An 18,988-nucleotide genomic window follows, 5' to 3' on the forward strand; every position below is an offset into this window, starting at 1 on the left:
AATTTATTATAAATTACTATGATTGCACATTGCACATTTAGACGGAGACGTAATGTAAAGATCTTTATTCCTCATGTATGTGAAGGATGTAAAAAATAAAGTCAATTCAATTCAAAATTCAGAGAAGGTGTTGTACAGATAGGCAATAAGGTGAAGGTCATGATCAAGTAAATTGTGAGATTAAGAGTCCATCTTATTGTACAAAAGGTTTATTCTAAAGTCTCCTAACAGTGGGTTAGGAGCTGTCCTTGAGCTTGGTGGCATGTACTTTTATGCTTTTGTGTCTTCTGCCTGATAGGAGGGGGAGAAGAGAATATCTTAGCTGAGAGGGGATCTTCAAATCAAGTCAAGTCAACTTTTACTGTCATTTCGACCATAACTGCTGGTACAGTGCATAGTAAAAATGAGACAACGTTTTTCAGGACCATGGTGTTACATGACACAGTACAAAAAACTAGACTGAACTACGTAATAAAAAAAAACACAGAGAAAGCTACACTAGCCCACAGATCTACATCGGACTGCATAAAGTGCACAAAAACAGTGCAGGCATTACAATATATAATTAACAGGACAGTAGGGCAAGGTGTCAGTCCAGGCTTCGGGTATTGAGGAGTCTGATAGCTTTGGGGAAGAAACTGTTACATAGTCTGGTCGTGAGAGCCCGAATGCTTCGGAGCCTTTTCCCAGATGGCAGGAGGGAGAAGAGATTGTATGATTGTTTGATTATGTTGGCTGATTTGCCAAGGCAGCAAAAAGTGTAGATGGAGTACGTGGAGGGGAGGCTGGTTTCTGTCATGTGCTGAACTGTGTCCACAACTCTCTGTACAGGTGTCCCCCCTTTACAAAGGTAGAGTGTTCCTATGAAACCTTTCTTACACTGAAATGGCATAAAGCGAAGAACCATTAATTTATATGGGAAAAATATTTGTGAAAGTGAAAATCATCTTTGTCATGTGAAAACAGGTTACTAATGTAGGTCTTTTGTAAAAGTGAAGCGGCTTAAAGCGAACATTCGTAAAGTGGGGGACACCTGTAATATCCTGCAGTCTTGAACAGAACAGTTGCCATACCAAGTTGTGGTACATCTGGATAGGCTGCTTTCTGTGGTGCATCTATAAAAAGTTGGTTAGGATCAATGGGACATGTTGAATTTCCTTAGCCTCCTGAGGAAGTTGCCTTTTATTTTGGCCTTGATGTCTATGTTGTTGGTGAGTTAGTGAGATAAGGAGTGGCATTATCAATTGTTAGAAGGCACAAATGTTAGGTGATAGGCGAAAGTGTAAAGGACGTGTGGAACAAGTTTATTTTTTGATTATGTATTATGGTAGGTGTCTGGGTGGTGGTAGAGCAATTGCAGTGGTGTTTAAGATGCATTTAGACAGGGAATAGAGGAACATAATTGATCTAATGTTGGCAGCTAGGATTAGTTTAGTTTACCAGCACTTGTTATTTGAATTTTGGTTCTGAATCAGATTACGAAGAAGAAATACACTTCCTGTTTCAGTGCCATCATTGTCTTCTAATGTCACAGCCAAATGATGGCCTTTGTGATAGTGCAGCACTATTTGTGTGCTTGTGTTCTCAACCAACAGCTTACAGTGGGGTTAGAATCCACATTGGATTTTCTTTTAAACTGTGCACCACGTTTTTGGTAGAACTGGAGAGTTCCCCAGCCAACACTTCTTTTGGTGGCAACTTTATCTTTCTGGTGTTTTTTTAAGATTCCATCCAGATAGTTAATAGGAAGGATGAGAGCAGCTCTATATATTAAAGGAAGAGACTATCCTGAATAGATTTAAATTTTTTTTGAGGTGGTGTGGAGTGGGGATATGAGATTAGGTAAATACAGAAAATAAGTAAATGGGAGAGACTTTGAAAAAGTATGTTGCATCTTTCTCCAGTGAAAAGGGCTAAGGTCGGGTTTCCAGTGACGTCATTGTTGAGAATGGCAGCTTAAGTCACTAGCTCCTCCGGAAAAACGCGTATTAAGCCCCGTTAACCCATTAAATAAAATATTTTTTGGAAAATATTTGAACTGAAAAGAGGGGCAAGAATGGGGAAAAAGAATGGAAATAAAAAAAGCGACACTGCGGAGCCTGCGACCGAGAGGAGTGCAGCGAGTGGCTCTCCTACCCGACTACGTGCTAGCGAGGCGGACGCTGGGCCTCGTTCAGGCGAAGTGGCGAATATGTTCGAAATCCTGAAAGAGATAAGGGAGTTCCGGAAAGAAATACAGCAGCAGCTCCATGATATTAAGTCTGAGCTCACCAGCGTCAATCAAAAAATAGCGGTGGCAGAGACTCGAATTGAGAAGGTGGAAGATCGCGTTCAAAACATGGAACGGATACTGAGTAAGACGATAAAAATATTAAATCACCAAGAAGGTAAACTGCTTGACCTGGAAGGAAGATTACGGCGGAAAAATATCAGAATCTACAATGTTCCTGAAGGAGTGGAGGGCTCGTCTATGACGGAGTTTGTCGGAAAGTTACTGCGGGACGCGCTGGATCTTCCCTCGGCTATGGAGCTGGAAGTTGAAAGAGCCCATCGTGCGCTCGTCCTGAAACCTACCCAGGAAAGAAAGGCATGCTCAATAATAATTAAATTCCTTCGGTACAGCACCAAGGCGGAGATTCTATGAAGGGCCTGGGGTAAGAAGAGAGTATTTTTCGATGATAAATTAATATATTTCGACCAAGATTACCCCCCCCTGCGGTCCTGCAGAAACACAAAGAATACTCTGAAGTAAGCGAGTACTGAAGCAAAAAAAGATTAGATTTCAAACTCCTTACCCTGCTAAACTTCGAGTGTTTTATGACAACGGGACGCAGTTGTACCAGACAGTGGAAGAGGCGACTACAGACCTGAAGGCCAAAGGGTTGCCCGTCAGCGTGACCAAAACGAGGGAAAGCCTGACTGAGGAATTATCCCGCTCCGCTTGGGAAATAGAGCGAGAATCGAGAAGGCAGGAGATGGGAGGAGGCTGAGAGAAATATATCAGGAAGAGACCGGGAGTTTCCCAAAGACAGTCCTCACCCCGTTCAGAAGAGCCATAAGGTTTGGCTAACTTTAAAAATGTTGAGAAGCTAAACAGAAGCAAAAGTATACGGTGATATACCTATCTCGAGAAATACTTATTATAATGTGGATTTTATATTACTTAGTTGTTATTCTTTATTCGCTCACTTACTCCTTTTTCCCCACCAAAATGAGAATAAATATATATATATATGTGTGTGTGTGTGTGTGTGTGTGTGTGTGTGTGCATATATGTGTATGTGTGTGTATATGTATATATATTTTTGTTTTTGTGAGTGTGCATATATATATGTATATATAGGAGGAGTACACAGGGAAATATTTTCTGTGTAACGGATTTGTTCACTGACTTTTATGAATACTGCAATGGGGCCCTCAACTCACAAGTGGGAGGGGTTATCCCCCACAGCTAGACATTTCCTCTAGCTCAACGCAGGGTCATCTACTAGAGACCTCAGCCTTGGAATCAATGTTCGTTGCCATTTTTGTTATTATTTGCATTTCTTGGTTCTTATTTGTTCAGGGAGTAGATCGATTAAGTTTTATACTAATTTCAATGATACATTGATAGATAAATACAGATGGCTAAGGACAAGGTAAAATTCATTTCTAGAGAACTAGAGAAAAAATACAAATTGAATTTGGCACAGGATACATTAGGGGAAATTAAAAGAATTAGGAATGAAATGAATAGTTTGGCTACGCAAGAAATCAGGAAAAACTTAATGTTTCTGAAACAGAGACATTATGAAAATGGATCGAAATCTATGAAAATACTGGTGTGGAAACTGAAAAAAAAAGATAGCAGAAAATACAAAGAATTTTACATAGAAATACATAGAATAGCATAGAATTAGGGACCCAAGAACGAAAATGATAAAAAATAAGCTAAGTGAAATTCAAGAAGCTTTTGAAGTGTTTTACAAAACTCTATATTCCAAAGTTCCAGGGGGAAGCATAACCCAAATTGACACCTTCTTGAATTCTCTAGAGTTACCCACTTTAAGCAAAGAACAAAATAGAACGATGACTGCTGACATAACTGAAGTTGAATTAAAAGCTGCAATTAGCAGGCTTAAATTAAGCAAGTCACCAGGATCAGATGGGTATACGGCAGAGTGGTACAAAGAATTTAAAAATGAGTTAATTCCTGTTTTACTCCCCACACTGAACTGGGCTCTAAAAAAGGCACAAATGCCACCCAGTTGGAAGGAAGCGATAATCTCAGCTATACCGGAAGAAGGCAAGGATAAAATGGAATGCGGGTCATTTAGACCAATATCTGTTCTTAATGTAGGTTATAGATTATTTACCTCCATGATGGCCAAACGATTAGAGGAGTTTCTACCCATACTGATACGTAACGATCAGACAGGTTTTATATGACAACGCCAGACACAAGACAATATACGAAGGACACTTCACATTATGGATCATATACAAAAAAATAAAATCGAAGCAATAGTGATAAGCGTGGATGCTGAAAAAGCATTTGATTTGGTTAATTGGAATTTTCTTTACAAAGTTTTACATAGATTTGGTTTCCAAGACACAATTATTAAAACTATACAGACACTATATGACAATCCTACTGCTAGGATTAAAATCAATGGATATTTATCAAATAGTCTTACCCTAGAAAGGGGCACGAGACAGTGTTGTGCATGGTCACCGCTACTCTTCGCGTTATATCTGGAACCATGAGCTCAATACATCAGACAAAATGAAGACATCAGGGGAATTACTAAAGGGACAGAGCATAAATTGGCTTGTTATGCGGATGACATTTTGATCTATCTAGGGCAACCAACATACTCTTTACCTAAATTGATGCAATCCTTTGAACAATATGGTCAATTATCAGGATACAAGATCAACATAGATAAAACCCAATTACTTTCATATTACTATAGCCCACCAAGAGAAATTGAAAGTCGATACCCCTGGGCATGGCACACAGAGTCTTTCAAATATTTGGGCATCATTATGCCAAAAGATTTGGCAAAATTATCAGAATGTAATTATCAGCCTTTATATAAAAAAATTAAGGAAGATGTGGCAAGATGGAACCTGATTCCTTTTTTCAGTCTCAGTTCAAGGATTGAGTCTATTAAAATGAATATACTGCCCAGACTGTTATATCTCTTTCAGACCCTACCAATAGAGATTAATCAAAATCAATTCAATGAATGGAACAAGATGTTATCAAGGTATATTTGGCAGGGTAAAAGGCCTAGAGTTCATCTCAAAACTTCGCAATTAGCAAAGGAAAAGGGGGGATGGGGCCTAGCTTCTCTTAGAGATTATTATTTTGCAGCACAGTTGAGAGCTGTTATATGTTGGTGCAACCCATCATATGACGCTCAATGGAAAAACATTGAGGAGCGGGTACTTCCCAACCCCATACAAGCAAATTTTGGCTGATAACAACCTGCAAAGGTACATAAATACTATTGATAACCCATGGGTTTAATTGACTCTTAAAATATGGAAAACTAATATAAAAGAATATAATCTAGAGGGAGATATTGCAATTCTTAAATGGTGTGCATATGACTTGGATTTTACACCAAATAAATTGGATGCTAGGTTTAAGGACTGGACAGCTAAAGGAATAACAGTTCTTTGCAACATAATGAAAGAAGGAACACTGTTCAGTTTTGAAATGTTTAAAGAAAAACACTTATTAGAAAAACAAGATTTTTATCGGTATTTACAGATGCGATAGTATGTTAATAAGATGCTTAAAAATGTAACCAAGGCAAGTACAGGCTTGATAGAGCTCTTTAGAAAAGCATATAATTCAGATAATGGTAGTAGAATCATTTCAAGCATGTATAAAGGGTTGTCAAATCTTAAAACACATTCGACTTCATACATTAAAACAAAATGGGAGAAGGAAGGAGGGATAATTATATCTGAGGAAGAATGGACAACAATATGGAGGTATCAATGGAAGTGTTCCTGTTCACAGAAATGGAGGGAGTTTGGATGGAAAAACTTGATAAGATATTTTATTACACCCTCTCAGAACTCCCATTATGATAGTAACCTCCCTGTTTGCTGGAGAAATTGTGGAAATCAAAATGCAAATCATTATCATATTTTTTGGGACTGCCCTGTTATCAAAAACTATTGGAGGGGGGGACACACAATGCCCTACAAGACATCTTTAAATGTGAAATACCCTCAGAGAGTAAGATCATATATTTTGAATATATACCTTAAGAATGGTTGAAAAGAGATAAATGTTTAATGAATATACTGCTGGTGGCTGGTAAAAAGACTCTTACTAGGAAATGGTTATCACAGGAGAGCCCAACTTTAAAGACGTGGATGGAAATTACAATGGATATTTACAAAATGGAGAAGATAACAGCATTTGTCAATCATAAGCTGGAACAATTTGATTCATACTGGGAAAAATGGTTTAACTACATAATGCCTCATAGGCCTGATTTTATTCTCACAAATCAATGAATCTGTTGTAAAAAAAAAGATCACTCTCTATTTGTGCATAGTTCTTTCCTTTTGCTTGTTTTCACTTTCCTCTCTTCTATAAGTGTATACCTCAGATAAATATTTTGTGGAGATTTGTGATATATATGTACAATGTCTGAAATACATCTTATGGAAATGTTTGTTTGATGATGAACTTCAATAAAAAATAAATTACAAAAAATATATTTTAAAAAAAAGGGCTAAGGTCATCCTAATAATGGTAAAGCAGAGAGGATCAAGGATAACTTAAAGCTTTATATAATTATGAAGGCCATAGACATAGATGGTCAGAGTCTTTTTCCCAGCACAGAAGAGTCTAGAACTTTAAGTGCATATGTAATATTTGGTCCCAGAGTGACCCCGATCTTGCTGAATGGTGGAACCAGTTGAAGAGGGCAAGTGAAGACCCAACAGACCACAGGTGCTGGAATCTGGAACAATGCAGTTTTCACTAAGGAGAAGGATATTGAATGGTGTAAGGTAAGGGAAACAAGTAGGGAAGTTATGGAAACTGATGATTAAAGAAGAGGAATTACTGGTGCGTTTAAGGAATATAAAAGTGGATAAGTCTCTGGGTCCCGACAGGATATTCCCTAGGACCTTGAGGGAGGTTAGTGTAGAAATAGCAGGGGCTCTGACAGAAATATTTCAAATGTCATTAGAAGCGGGGATGGTGCTGGAGGATTGGCATATTACTCATGTGGTTCCATTGTTTAAAAAGGGTTCTAAGAGTAAACCTAGCAATTATAGGCTTGTCAGTTTGACGTCAGCGGTGGGTAAATTAATGGAACGTATTCTTAGAGATAGTATATATAATTAACTGGATAGACGGTCTGATTAGGAACAGCCAACATGGATTTGTACGTGGAAGGTCATGTTTGACAAATCTTATTGAATTTTTTGAAGAGGTTACGAGGAAAGTTGACGAGGGTAAAGCAGTGGATGTTGTCTATATGGACTTTAGTAAGGCCTTTGACAAGGTTCCGCACGGAAGGTTAATTAGGAAGGTTCAATCGTTAGGTATTAATATTGAAGTAGTAAAATGGATTCAACAGTGGCTGAATGGGAGATGCCAGAGAGTAGTGGTGGATAACTGTTTGTCAGGTTGGAGGCCGGTAACTAGTGGTGTGCCTCAGGGATCTGTACTGGGTCCAATGTTGTTTGTCATATACATTAATGATCTGGATGATGGCGTGGTAAATTGGATTAGTAAGTATGCAGATGATACTAAGATAGGTGGCGTTGTGGATAATAGAGTAGGTTTTCAAAGCTTGCAGAGAGATTTAGGCCAGTTAGAAGAGTGGGCTGAAAGATGGCAGATGGAGTTTAATGCTGATAAGTGTGAGATGCTACATTTTGGTAGGAATAATCCAAATAGGACTTACATGGTAAATGGTAGGGTATTGAAGAATGCAGTAGAACAGAGTGATCTAGGAATAATGGTGCATAGTTCCCTGAAGGTGGAATCTCATGTGGATATAGGGTGGTGAAGAAAGCTTTTGGTATGTTGGCCTTTATAAATCAGAGCATTGAGTATAGGAGTTGGGATGTAATGTTAAAATTATACAAGGCATTCAGTAAGGCTGAATTTGGAGTATTGTGTACAGTTCTGGTCACCGAATTATAGGAAAGATGTCAACAAAATAGAGAGAGTACAGAGAAGATTTACTAGAATGTTACCTGGGTTTCAGCACCTAAGTTACAGGAAAGATTGAACAAGTTAGGTCTTTATTCTTTGGAGTGTAGAAGGTTGAAGGGGGACTTGATAGAGGTATTTAAAATTATGAGGGGGATAGATAGAGTTGACGTGGATAAGCTTTTTCCATTGAGAGTAGGGGAGATTCAAACAGGAGGACATGAGTTGAAACTTAGGGGGCAAAAGTTTAAGGGTAACATGAGGAGGAATTTCTTTACTCAGAGAGTGGTAGCTGTGTGGAACGAGCTTCAAGCAGAAGTGGTAGAGGCAGGTTTGGTATTGTCATTTAAAGCAAAATTGGATAGGTATATGGACAGGAAAGGAATGGAGGGTTATGGGCTGAGTGCGGGTCAGTGGGATTAGATGAGAGTAAGCGTTTGGCACGGACTAGAAGGGCTGAGATGTCCTGTTTCCGTTCTGTAATTGTTATATGGTAATGCATAACAAGTGTCATCGTTAGGTCTCTGTCACCGCTGAGCTGTTGCCACTCTGCTGTCCCCCATCTGTCTGACATCTCTTCTTACCTGGATCCACCTATCTCCACCTAGTTTTTGCTTCAGCATTTCTCTCCACCTTTCTTACACTCACTATCTCCCCTGCATCTTTCAATCCAGGTGAAGCATCTCTCTACAGATCCTGCTGCTGAACAGGATACATGGCCCATATTTCTGTCTTACTGTAAGATCTGGTGGCTGAAAAATTGTTGGTGTCTGTAGTTCATGTACATTATTTGATGTTGCACCTCAAAAGGAGTCATCGGTCCATTCTGCCTGTGACTGCTCTTTGAAAGTTAAATAATGGACTTGGTTGGGGAATGTATGATATAGTAGCATTTGAGGGTTGTATGAAACAAATGGTGCTTGACGCCATGAAAAGGCAAAAAAAATGTAGAGATTTAATAAGGTAGATGCAGCAAAGGCATTTCCATGACTGGAATATAAAAGCAAGGATATAGTGCTGATGCTTTATAAGGCACTGGTGACTCCTCACTTAGAGTATTGTGAGCAGATTTGGTTGCCATATTTAAGAAAGGACGTGCTGACATTGGAGAGGTTCAGAGAACGATTCCAGGGATGAAAAACTTATCATATGAGGAGCAATTGATGCCACTGGGCCTTTCAACATCATTATGTGCCGTGTTGTACGATGTAGATAATCTTGTGACCATGGTTGTTTTTGGCAGGTTACTGGTGCCTTAAAACCAGTCACTTTGGGCAGATGGGGCTCGTCAGCTGTGGTTGGCAGCTCATCTGGGAGAAGGAAATCTCTGAAATCAAACCTCACTGCCTTGCACTAAACACACTCATAGGGAAGGCTTCGGGAGTAAACCATGAGAAATAATCCAGAAATGCTTGTGTTGAGTTTAATGCTGACTAGCAACTTCTGCGATGCACTGGTGCCACATTGTATCGGTGGTTTCTTTTGAATCATCAGCTGCATGGAGAGGGGGAGCCTGCTGCAGGGGCAACAGCTTGCTCTCCGTATCGTACTGCCCCGGCTTGCGTATCCCATAGACAACTAGACAATATCCATGGTTGATCCCAACCAACGGAGAGCCTTAGGAAAGGTATGAATGATTTCTCTTTAATTGCAGGTGTGATTTGTAATCAGGCCAAATGTTAAGAAGGTGGGGGTTGAGGAGGGGAAGGAGCACTAGCTAGAGGGTGAGAGGTGAAGCTAGGTGAGTGGAGGGGGGAGAAAAGTGAGAAGCTGGGAGGTAATAGGTGGAAAAGGTAAAGGGCTGAAGAAGGAATTTGATAGGAAAGGAGAGTGTACCATGGGACAAAGAGAAGGAGGAGGGGCACCAGGGACAGGTGATATGTAGGGTAAGAGATGAGCCAGAGTGGGAATGGAAGAAAAGGGAAGGGGGAGCGGGGTTCACCAGATGTTAGAGAAATCGACATTCATGTCATCAGGTTGGAGGCTACGCAGTCAGAATATGAGGTGTTGCTCCTTCAACCGGAGAGTGGCCTCATCATGGCAGTAGAGGAAGCCATGGACCAACATGTTGGAATGGGGATTGGAATTAAAATGGTTGGCCACTGGGAAATCCTGCTTGTTGCAGATGGAACAAAGGTGCTCGACAGAGCCGTACCCCAGTCTATGTCAGGTCTCACCAGTGCGGAGAAGGATGCAGGGTCCCCTCCCAAACAATACATCACCCCCAATGGCTGCATGGGGAAAAACAGTCACCTACCTCTTTTCAGAATGTGGATTTGCTCTGAGATATGGAGATAGATGCAAGGACTGTGTCCCATTCATCCACAGCAGCTGGTTCATAGAACTTAGAACGTAGGGCATTACAGGCCCTTCGACCCACAATGTTGTGCCGACCATTAACCTACTCTAGAAACTCCCTGAAATTACCCTACGACATAGCCCTCTACTTTTCTAAGCTCCATGTACCTATCTAAGAGTCTCTTAAAAGACCTTATTGTATCCACCTCTACAACCATTGCTGGTGGTGCATTCCATGCACCCACCACTCTCCTCATGAAAAACTTACCACTAACATCCCCTCTGTACCTACTTTCAAGCACCTTAAAACTATGTCCCTCATTTTAGCTATTTCAGGCCTTGGCAAAAGCCTTTGGCTATCCACACGATCAATGCCTCTCATCATCTTATATACCTCTAACAGGTCACCTCTTATCCAAGGAGAAAAGGCCAAGTTGACTCAACCTATTCTCATAAGGCACTCTCTCCAATCCAGGTAACATCCTTGTAAATCTCCTCTCTACTCTCTATAGTGTCCACATCCTTCCTGCAGTGAGGTGACCAGAACTGAACTCAGTACTCCAAGTGGGGTCTGATCAAAGTCTTGTATAGATGTAACATTATCTCACGGCTCTTGAACTCAAATAGAAGTATCTGGTTTGGTTTGGGTCGCTGTGCCCAGTAGGACCACTGGTTTGAGTCTGTGGCTGGAGGGGCCACTGGTTTGAGTTGCCGTGGCCGGAGGGGCCTCTGGTTTGAGTCGCCATGGCTGGAGGGGCCGCTGGTTTGAGACTCTGGCCGGAGGGGCCGCTGGTTTGAGACTCTGGCCGGAGGGGCCGCTGGTTTGAGACTCTGGTCGGAGGGGCCGCTGGTTTGAGACTCTGGCCGGAGGGGCCGCTGGTTTGAGACTCTGGTCGGAGGGGCCGCTGGTTTGAGACTCTGGCCGGAGGGGCCGCTGGTTTGAGACTCTGGCCGGAGGGGCCGCTGGTTTGAGACTCTGGCCGGAGGGGCCGCTGGTTTGAGTTGCCGTGGCCGGAGGGGCCGCTGGTTTGAGTCGCCGTGGCCGGAGGGGCCGCTGGTTTGAGACTCTGGTCGGAGGGGCCGCTGGTTTGAGACTCTGGTCGGAGGGGCCGCTGGTTTGAGTCGCCGTGGCCGGAGGGGCCGCTGGTTTGAGACTCTGGTCGGAGGGGCCGCTGGTTTGAGACTCTGGTCGGAGGGGCCGCTGGTTTGAGACTCTGGTCGGAGGGGCCGCTGGTTTGAGACTCTGGTCGGAGGGGCCGCTGGTTTGAGTCGCCGTGGCCGGAGGGGCCGCTGGTTTGAGACTCTGGTCGGAGGGGCCGCTGGTTTGAGACTCTGGTCGGAGGGGCCGCTGGTTTGAGACTCTGGTCGGAGGGGCCGCTGGTTTGAGTCGCCGTGGCCGGAGGGGCCGCTGGTTTGAGACTCTGGTCGGAGGGGCCGCTGGTTTGAGTTGCCGTGGCCGGAGGGGCCGCTGGTTTGAGACTCTGGTCGGAGGGGCCGCTGGTTTGAGTCGCCGTGGCCGGAGGGGCCGCTGGTTTGAGTCGCCGTGGCCGGAGGGGCCGCTGGTTTGAGTCGCCATAGGGAAGCCAGTTCCTATGATGCGCTGAGCTGTGTCCACAACTCTGCAGTTTCTTGCAGTCGTGTGCAGAGCAGGTACCATACCAAGCTGTTAAGCTTTCAGATAGAATACTTTCTATTATGCACTGATAAAAAATGGTAAGAGTTGATGGGAACACACTGAATTTCTGTAGCCTCCTGAGGAAATAGTGGTGTTAGTCAGCTTTCTTGGCTGTGGCATCAATGTGGTTGAACCAGGACAGGCAGTTTGTGATGTTTACACCTAGGAACTTGAAGCTCTCCATCCCAACACCATTGATGTAGACAGGAGCATGTGTACCATCTCCCTTTCTGAAGTCAATAACTATGGTGCCTGTAATGTGGTTTGATTTAACTGAACATGCTGACTGCAAACTGTTTTATTCTTTAAGTGTTCAGACTAACTAATGCTGAAGCCTTTGCTCTGTAGATGCTGACGGATAAGGTAGATTACAGCATCTTACACTCTTAGTTGAGGCATAATACTGTGGAGTGAGCTAGTTACTTTAAAGTCAAAATTACAAAAATTAAATTGTTCTCTCTGCCTCCCACCACTTACTAGGTGTTTGTAAAATGTATGAAGAGCATTTGAAGCGAATGAATCCAAACAGCCCATCAATCACATATGATATAAGCCAGCTCTTTGATTTCATCGATGATTTGGCTGACCTCAGTTGCCTTGTGTAAGTATAATCCACTTCAGTTTCATGCTAGAATTGGCTATCAATAGTAGTGCTGTATTGTAATCTTTTCTTCAGATGTGCAGAGGTGCTCTGGTCATCTGTCCTGTTGTTAGCTTGCAGAGGCACAAACTTGCTCCAGTGTGGTATGTTTAGCAGTTCCATAAACTGTTACCAGATGGCGAGCATGTTCTGCATGTGGAAGTGGTATCGGTCAAGATACTGAACTCATTTATACTGACTTCTATGTATTACGGTCCTATTTTGTTTGTTAGATAATAGAGGCAGACACAAAGTATTGTGACAGGAAGATGGTTGTTTTGAATATTCGATACAGAGCTCCACCTTGTGCTGTGACATTTTGAGTTTCTCAAGTTTAATTGTCTTTCAATCATACAAATGAATACAGTCAAATGAAACAGAGTTTCTCCGGGGCCAGGTGCAAAGCACAGAAAAAACAGTCACATATAGCACACTGCACAGAGTGTGCATATAGTTACAATAGCAGAAAAACATTGTCACAGAAATAGATAGCTCAAATCCCTGAGTGCCATTGCCTGTTGATGATATTGTAGTAGTCCTCATCACATGCTAGTGCAGTCACAGACAAATGCAATCCAGCTTCCCTTCCACCAAATGAACACTGGGGGCCAGCATCGACAGGAGGAGCCAGCCTCCAACCTAGCATGGACTCCAAGCAACACACACAAAATGCTGGTGGAACGAAGTACAGTCGACGTTTCAGGCTGACACCCTTCTTCAGGACTAACTGAGAGAAGAGATAGTAAGAGATTTGAAAGTGGGAGGGGGAGGGAAGGTAGGAGGTAAGAGTTGGAAAGTTGATTGACAAAAGGGATACAGAGCTGGAGAAGGGAAAGGATCATGGGACGGGAGGCCTAGGGAGAAAGAAAGGGGGAGGGGAGCCAGAGGGAGATGGAGAGCAGGCAAGGAGTGATTGTGAGAGGGACAGAGAGAGAAAAGAGGAAAAAAAGGGAATAAATAAATAAGAGATGGGGTAAGAAGGGGAGGAGGGGCATTAACGGAAGTTAGAGAGATCAGTGTTCATGCCATCAGGTTGGAGGCTACCCAGATGGAATATAAGGTGTGGCTTCATCTTGACAGTAGAGGAGGCCATGGATAGACATATCAGAATGGGAATGAGATGTGGAATTAAAATGTGTGGCCCCTGGGAGATCCTGCTTTCTCTGGCAGACAGAGTGTAGGTGTTCAGCGAAATGGTCTCCCAGGCTGTGTCGTTAATGCCCCCCCTCCCCTTCTTACCCCATCCCTTATTTATTTATTTATTTATTCATTCATTCATTCGTTCCCTTTTTTTTCTCCTTTCTCTCTTTTTTCTCTCTGTCCCTTTCACAATCACTCTGTGCCTGCTCTCCGTCTCCCTCTGGTGCTCCCCTCCCCCTTTCTCTCTCCCGAAGCCTCCCGTCCCATGATCCTCTCCCTTCTCCAGCTCTATATCCCTTTTGCCAATCAATTTTCCTGCTCTTAGCTTTATCCTTCCCCCTCCTGTCTTCTATCATTTCAGATCTCCCCCTCCCCCTCCCACTTTCAAATCTCTTACTACCTCTTCTCTCAGTTAGTCCTGAAGAAGGGTGTCAACCTGGAATGTTGACTGTACTTCTTCCTATAGATGCTGCCTGGCCTGCTGTGTTCCACCAGCATTTTGTGTGTGTTGCCTGAATTTCCAGCCTCTGCAGATTTCCTTGTGTTAGCATGGACTCCAGCTCTTTCCCGCTCTGGCCTCTCCTTTCCTTGGCAGCTGCAACTGGTGGCCCCCACAGCATAATGGCTTAGTCTCCACAACATGTAGCTCCCCCACTGTCAATCTCACCAGTGAACTGAACTTGCAGTATAATGCATTATCAATGGCCAACATGGTCTTGTGATCACAATAAAAATGTCCAAGACAATCATTTCCACTGTTTGTTTGACTGTGCACCGCCTTCCTCCTCTGGTGGCTGTAGTCACCAGCAACACAGTACACAAGTCCGGCTCCACTGCCATTGAGTAACTCACCCGTAGGGCAGCTCTTGATGTCCTCAGTGTCTTGCAATAAAATGGAAGGTAAGATTGCAAACACAATAGGAGCTAATTCTCCCTCACAAAATGACAGGTTCACTTCCTAATGCATTAAATCCCATATGAGAAACAAGTTACACTGCCCAATTTTTTCTTTGACTGAGGTTATTCTCTCCTAGTAGTATCACATGTAGATGGGTGACACAGCTGCAGAAACCCAGGTTGAATTCTGACCTCTGTTGTTGTCCTTCTGGGTGTTCCACACCTATGTGGCTATGAGTGAGTGGGAGGGGGGGGAAGATGGTGACAATGCGGAAAGAATGATAAAAAAGAATTAGCATGTGATTGGTGCAAAAGCTTGGACTGAAAGGCCTTTTTTCTTGCTGTGTGACTCTGCCTTCTATGGCCGGTGTGCTCATAACCTTTGAGAAGTAGCTGACAGAAAGGACACAATTCTTCCTTAAGCTCCACCTTGTCACTTCTTCCAGTACATTATCTCAACATTCGTGTGTGTGTGCGTTGCAATGACTGGCTCTAAACGTGTTTGGGATTTGTGCGTGTGCGTTGCAATGACTGGCTCTAAACGTGTTTGTGATTTGTGCGTGTGCATTGCAATGACTGGCTCTAAACGTGTTTGGGATTTGTGTGTGTGCATTGCAATGACTGGCTCTAAACGTGTTTGTGATTTGTGCGTGTGCGTTGCAATGACTGGCTCTAAACGTGTTTGTGATTTGTGCGTGTGCGTTGCAATGACTGGCTCTAAACGTGTTTGGGATTTGTGCGTGTGCATTGCAATGTCTGGCTCTAAATGTTTTTGTGATTTGTGCGTGTGCATTGCAATGACTGGCTCTAAACGTGTTTGGGATTTGTGCGTGTGCGTTGCAATGACTGACTCTAAATGTTTTTGGGATTTGTGCGTGTGCGTTGCAATGACTGACTCTAAATGTTTTTGTGATTTGTGCGTGTGCATTGCAATGACTGGCTCTAAACGTGTTTGTGATTTGTGCGTGTGCATTGCAATGACTGGCTCTAAATGTTTTTGGGATTTGTGCGTGTGCATTGCAATGACTGGCTCTAAACATGTTTGTGATTTGTGCGTGTGCATTGCAATGACTGGCTCTAAACGTGTTTGTGATTTGTGCGTGTGCATTGCAATGACTGGCTCTAAACATGTTTGGGATTTATGCGTGTGCATTGCAATGACTGACTCTAAACATGTTTGGGATTTATGCGTGTGCATTGCAATGACTGACTCTAAATGTTTTTGTGATTTGTGCGTGTGCATTGCAATGACTGGCTCTAAATGTTTTTGTGATTTGTGCGTGTGCATTGCAATGACTGGCTCTAAACATGGTTGGGATTTATGCGTGTGCATTGCAATGTCTGGCTCTAAACGTGTTTGTGATTTGTGCGTGTGCATTGCAATGACTGGCTCTAAATGTTTTTGGGATTTGTGCGTGTGCGTTGCAATGACTGGCTCTAAACGTGTTTGTGATTTGTCGTGTGCATTGCAATGACTGGCTCTAAACGTGTTTGTGATTTGTGCGTGTGCGTTGCAATGACTGGCTCTAAACGTGTTTGTGATTTGTGCGTGTGCGTTGCAATGACTGGCTCTAAACGTGTTTGGGATTTGTGCGTGTGCATTGCAATGTCTGGCTCTAAATGTTTTTGTGATTTGTGCGTGTGCATTGCAATGACTGGCTCTAAACGTGTTTGGGATTTGTGCGTGTGCATTGCAATGACTGCCTCTAAACGTGTTTGGGATTTGTGCGTGTGCGTTGCAATGACTGACTCTAAACGTGTTTGGGATTTGTGCGTGTGCATTGCAATGACTGACTCTAAACATGTTTGGGATTTGTCGTGTGCATTGCAATGTCTGGCTCTAAACGTGTTTGTGATTTGTCGTGCGCGTTGCAATGACTGGCTCTAAACGTGTTTGGGATTTGTGCGTGTGCGTTGCAATGACTGGCTCTAAACGTGTTTGGGATTTGTGCGTGTGCATTGCAATTTCTGGCTCTAAATGTTTTTGTGATTTGTGCGTGTGCATTGCAATGACTGGCTCTAAACGTGTTTGGGATTTGTGCGTGTGCATTGCAATGACTGGCTCTAAACGTGTTTGGGATTTGTGCGTGTGCATTGCAATGTCTGGCTCTAAACGTGTTTGTGATTTGTCGTGTGCATTGCAATGACTGACTCTAAACATGTTTGGGATTTGTCGTGCGCGTTGCAATGACTGGCTCTAAACGTGTTTGGGATTTGTGCGTGTGCATTGCAATGACTGGCTCTAAACGTGTTTGGGATTTGTGCGTGTGCATTGCAATGTCTGGCTCTAAACGTGTTTGTGATTTGTCGTGTGCATTGCAATGACTGGCTCTAAACGTGTTTGTGATTTGTCGTGTGCATTGCAATGACTGGCTCTAAACGTGTTTGGGATTTGTGCGTGTGCATTGCAATGGCTGGCTCTAAACGTGTTTGGGATTTGTGCGTGTGCATTGCAATGGCTGGCTCTAAACGTGTTTGGGATTTGTGTGTGTGCATTGCAATGACTGGCTCTAAACGTGTTTGTGATTTGTCGTGTGCATTGCAATGACTGACTCTAAACGTGTTTGTGATTTGTCGTGTGCATTGCAATGACTGGCTCTAAACGTGTTTGGGATTTGTGCGTGTGCGTTGCAATGACTGGCTCTAAACGTGTTTGGGATTTGTGCGTGTGCATTGCAATGTCTGGCTCTAAATGTTTTTGTGATTTGTGCGTGTGCATTGCAATGACTGGCTCTAAACGTGTTTGGGATTTGTGCGTGTGCGTTGCAATGACTGACTCTAAATGTTTTTGGGATTTGTGCGTGTGCGTTGCAATGACTGACTCTAAATGTTTTTGTGATTTGTGCGTGTGCATTGCAATGACTGGCTCTAAACGTGTTTGTGATTTGTGCGTGTGCATTGCAATGACTGGCTCTAAATGTTTTTGGGATTTGTGCGTGTGCATTGCAATGACTGGCTCTAAACATGTTTGTGATTTGTGCGTGTGCATTGCAATGACTGGCTCTAAACGTGTTTGTGATTTGTGCGTGTGCATTGCAATGACTGGCTCTAAACATGTTTGGGATTTATGCGTGTGCATTGCAATGACTGACTCTAAACATGTTTGGGATTTATGCGTGTGCATTGCAATGACTGACTCTAAATGTTTTTGTGATTTGTGCGTGTGCATTGCAATGACTGGCTCTAAATGTTTTTGTGATTTGTGCGTGTGCATTGCAATGACTGGCTCTAAACATGTTTGGGATTTATGCGTGTGCATTGCAATGTCTGGCTCTAAACGTGTTTGTGATTTGTGCGTGTGCATTGCAATGACTGGCTCTAAATGTTTTTGGGATTTGTGCGTGTGCGTTGCAATGACTGGCTCTAAACGTGTTTGGGATTTGTGCGTGTGCGTTGCAATGACTGGCTCTAAATGTGTTTGGGATTTGTCGTGTGCATTGCAATGTCTGGCTCTAAACGTGTTTGTGATTTGTGCGTGTGCGTTGCAATGACTGACTCTAAACGTGTTTGTGATTTGTCGTGTGCATTGCAATGACTGGCTCTAAACGTGTTTGTGATTTGTGCGTGTGCGTTGCAATGACTGGCTCTAAACGTGTTTGTGATTTGTGCGTGTGCGTTGCAATGACTGGCTCTAAACGTGTTTGGGATTTGTGCGTGTGCATTGCAATGTCTGGCTCTAAATGTTTTTGTGATTTGTGCGTGTGCATTGCAATGACTGGCTCTAAACGTGTTTGGGATTTGTGCGTGTGCATTGCAATGACTGGCTCTAAACGTGTTTGGGATTTGTGCGTGTGCATTGCAATGACTGGCTCTAAATGTTTTTGGGATTTGTGCGTGTGCGTTGCAATGACTGGCTCTAAATGTTTTTGGGATTTGTGCGTGTGCGTTGCAATGACTGGCTCTAAACGTGTTTGTGATTTGTGCGTGTGCGTTGCAATGTCTGGCTCTAAATGTTTTTGGGATTTGTGCGTGTGCGTTGCAATGACTGGCTCTAAACGTGTTTGTGATTTGTGCGTGTGCGTTGCAATGACTGGCTCTAAATGTTTTTGGGATTTGTGCGTGTGCGTTGCAATGACTGGCTCTAAACGTGTTTGTGATTTGTGCGTGTGCGTTGCAATGACTGGCTCTAAACGTGTTTGTGATTTGTGCGTGTGCATTG

General features: G+C 43.1%; 1 protein-coding gene across 6 annotated transcripts in view; it reads left to right on the top strand.

Moving 5' to 3' along the window:
- The window catches only part of LOC140725244 (enhancer of rudimentary homolog), a 100,010-nt gene that overhangs the window by 12,118 nt on the left and 68,904 nt on the right, over nucleotides 1-18,988 (top strand). For 5 of the 6 annotated variants that reach the window (XM_073040443.1, XM_073040442.1, XM_073040445.1 and 2 more), the window contains exon 3: nucleotides 12,633-12,753. The exons of the other annotated variant lie outside the window; for it this stretch is intronic. In XM_073040443.1, the coding sequence (XP_072896544.1) occupies nucleotides 12,633-12,753 (121 nt within the window). The remainder of the gene's footprint in view (nucleotides 1-12,632; nucleotides 12,754-18,988) is intronic. 6 annotated transcript variants of the gene reach the window in all.

This window comes from Hemitrygon akajei, chromosome 3 (assembly GCF_048418815.1).
Source record: "Hemitrygon akajei chromosome 3, sHemAka1.3, whole genome shotgun sequence".
Classification (NCBI taxonomy): domain Eukaryota; kingdom Metazoa; phylum Chordata; class Chondrichthyes; order Myliobatiformes; family Dasyatidae; genus Hemitrygon; species Hemitrygon akajei.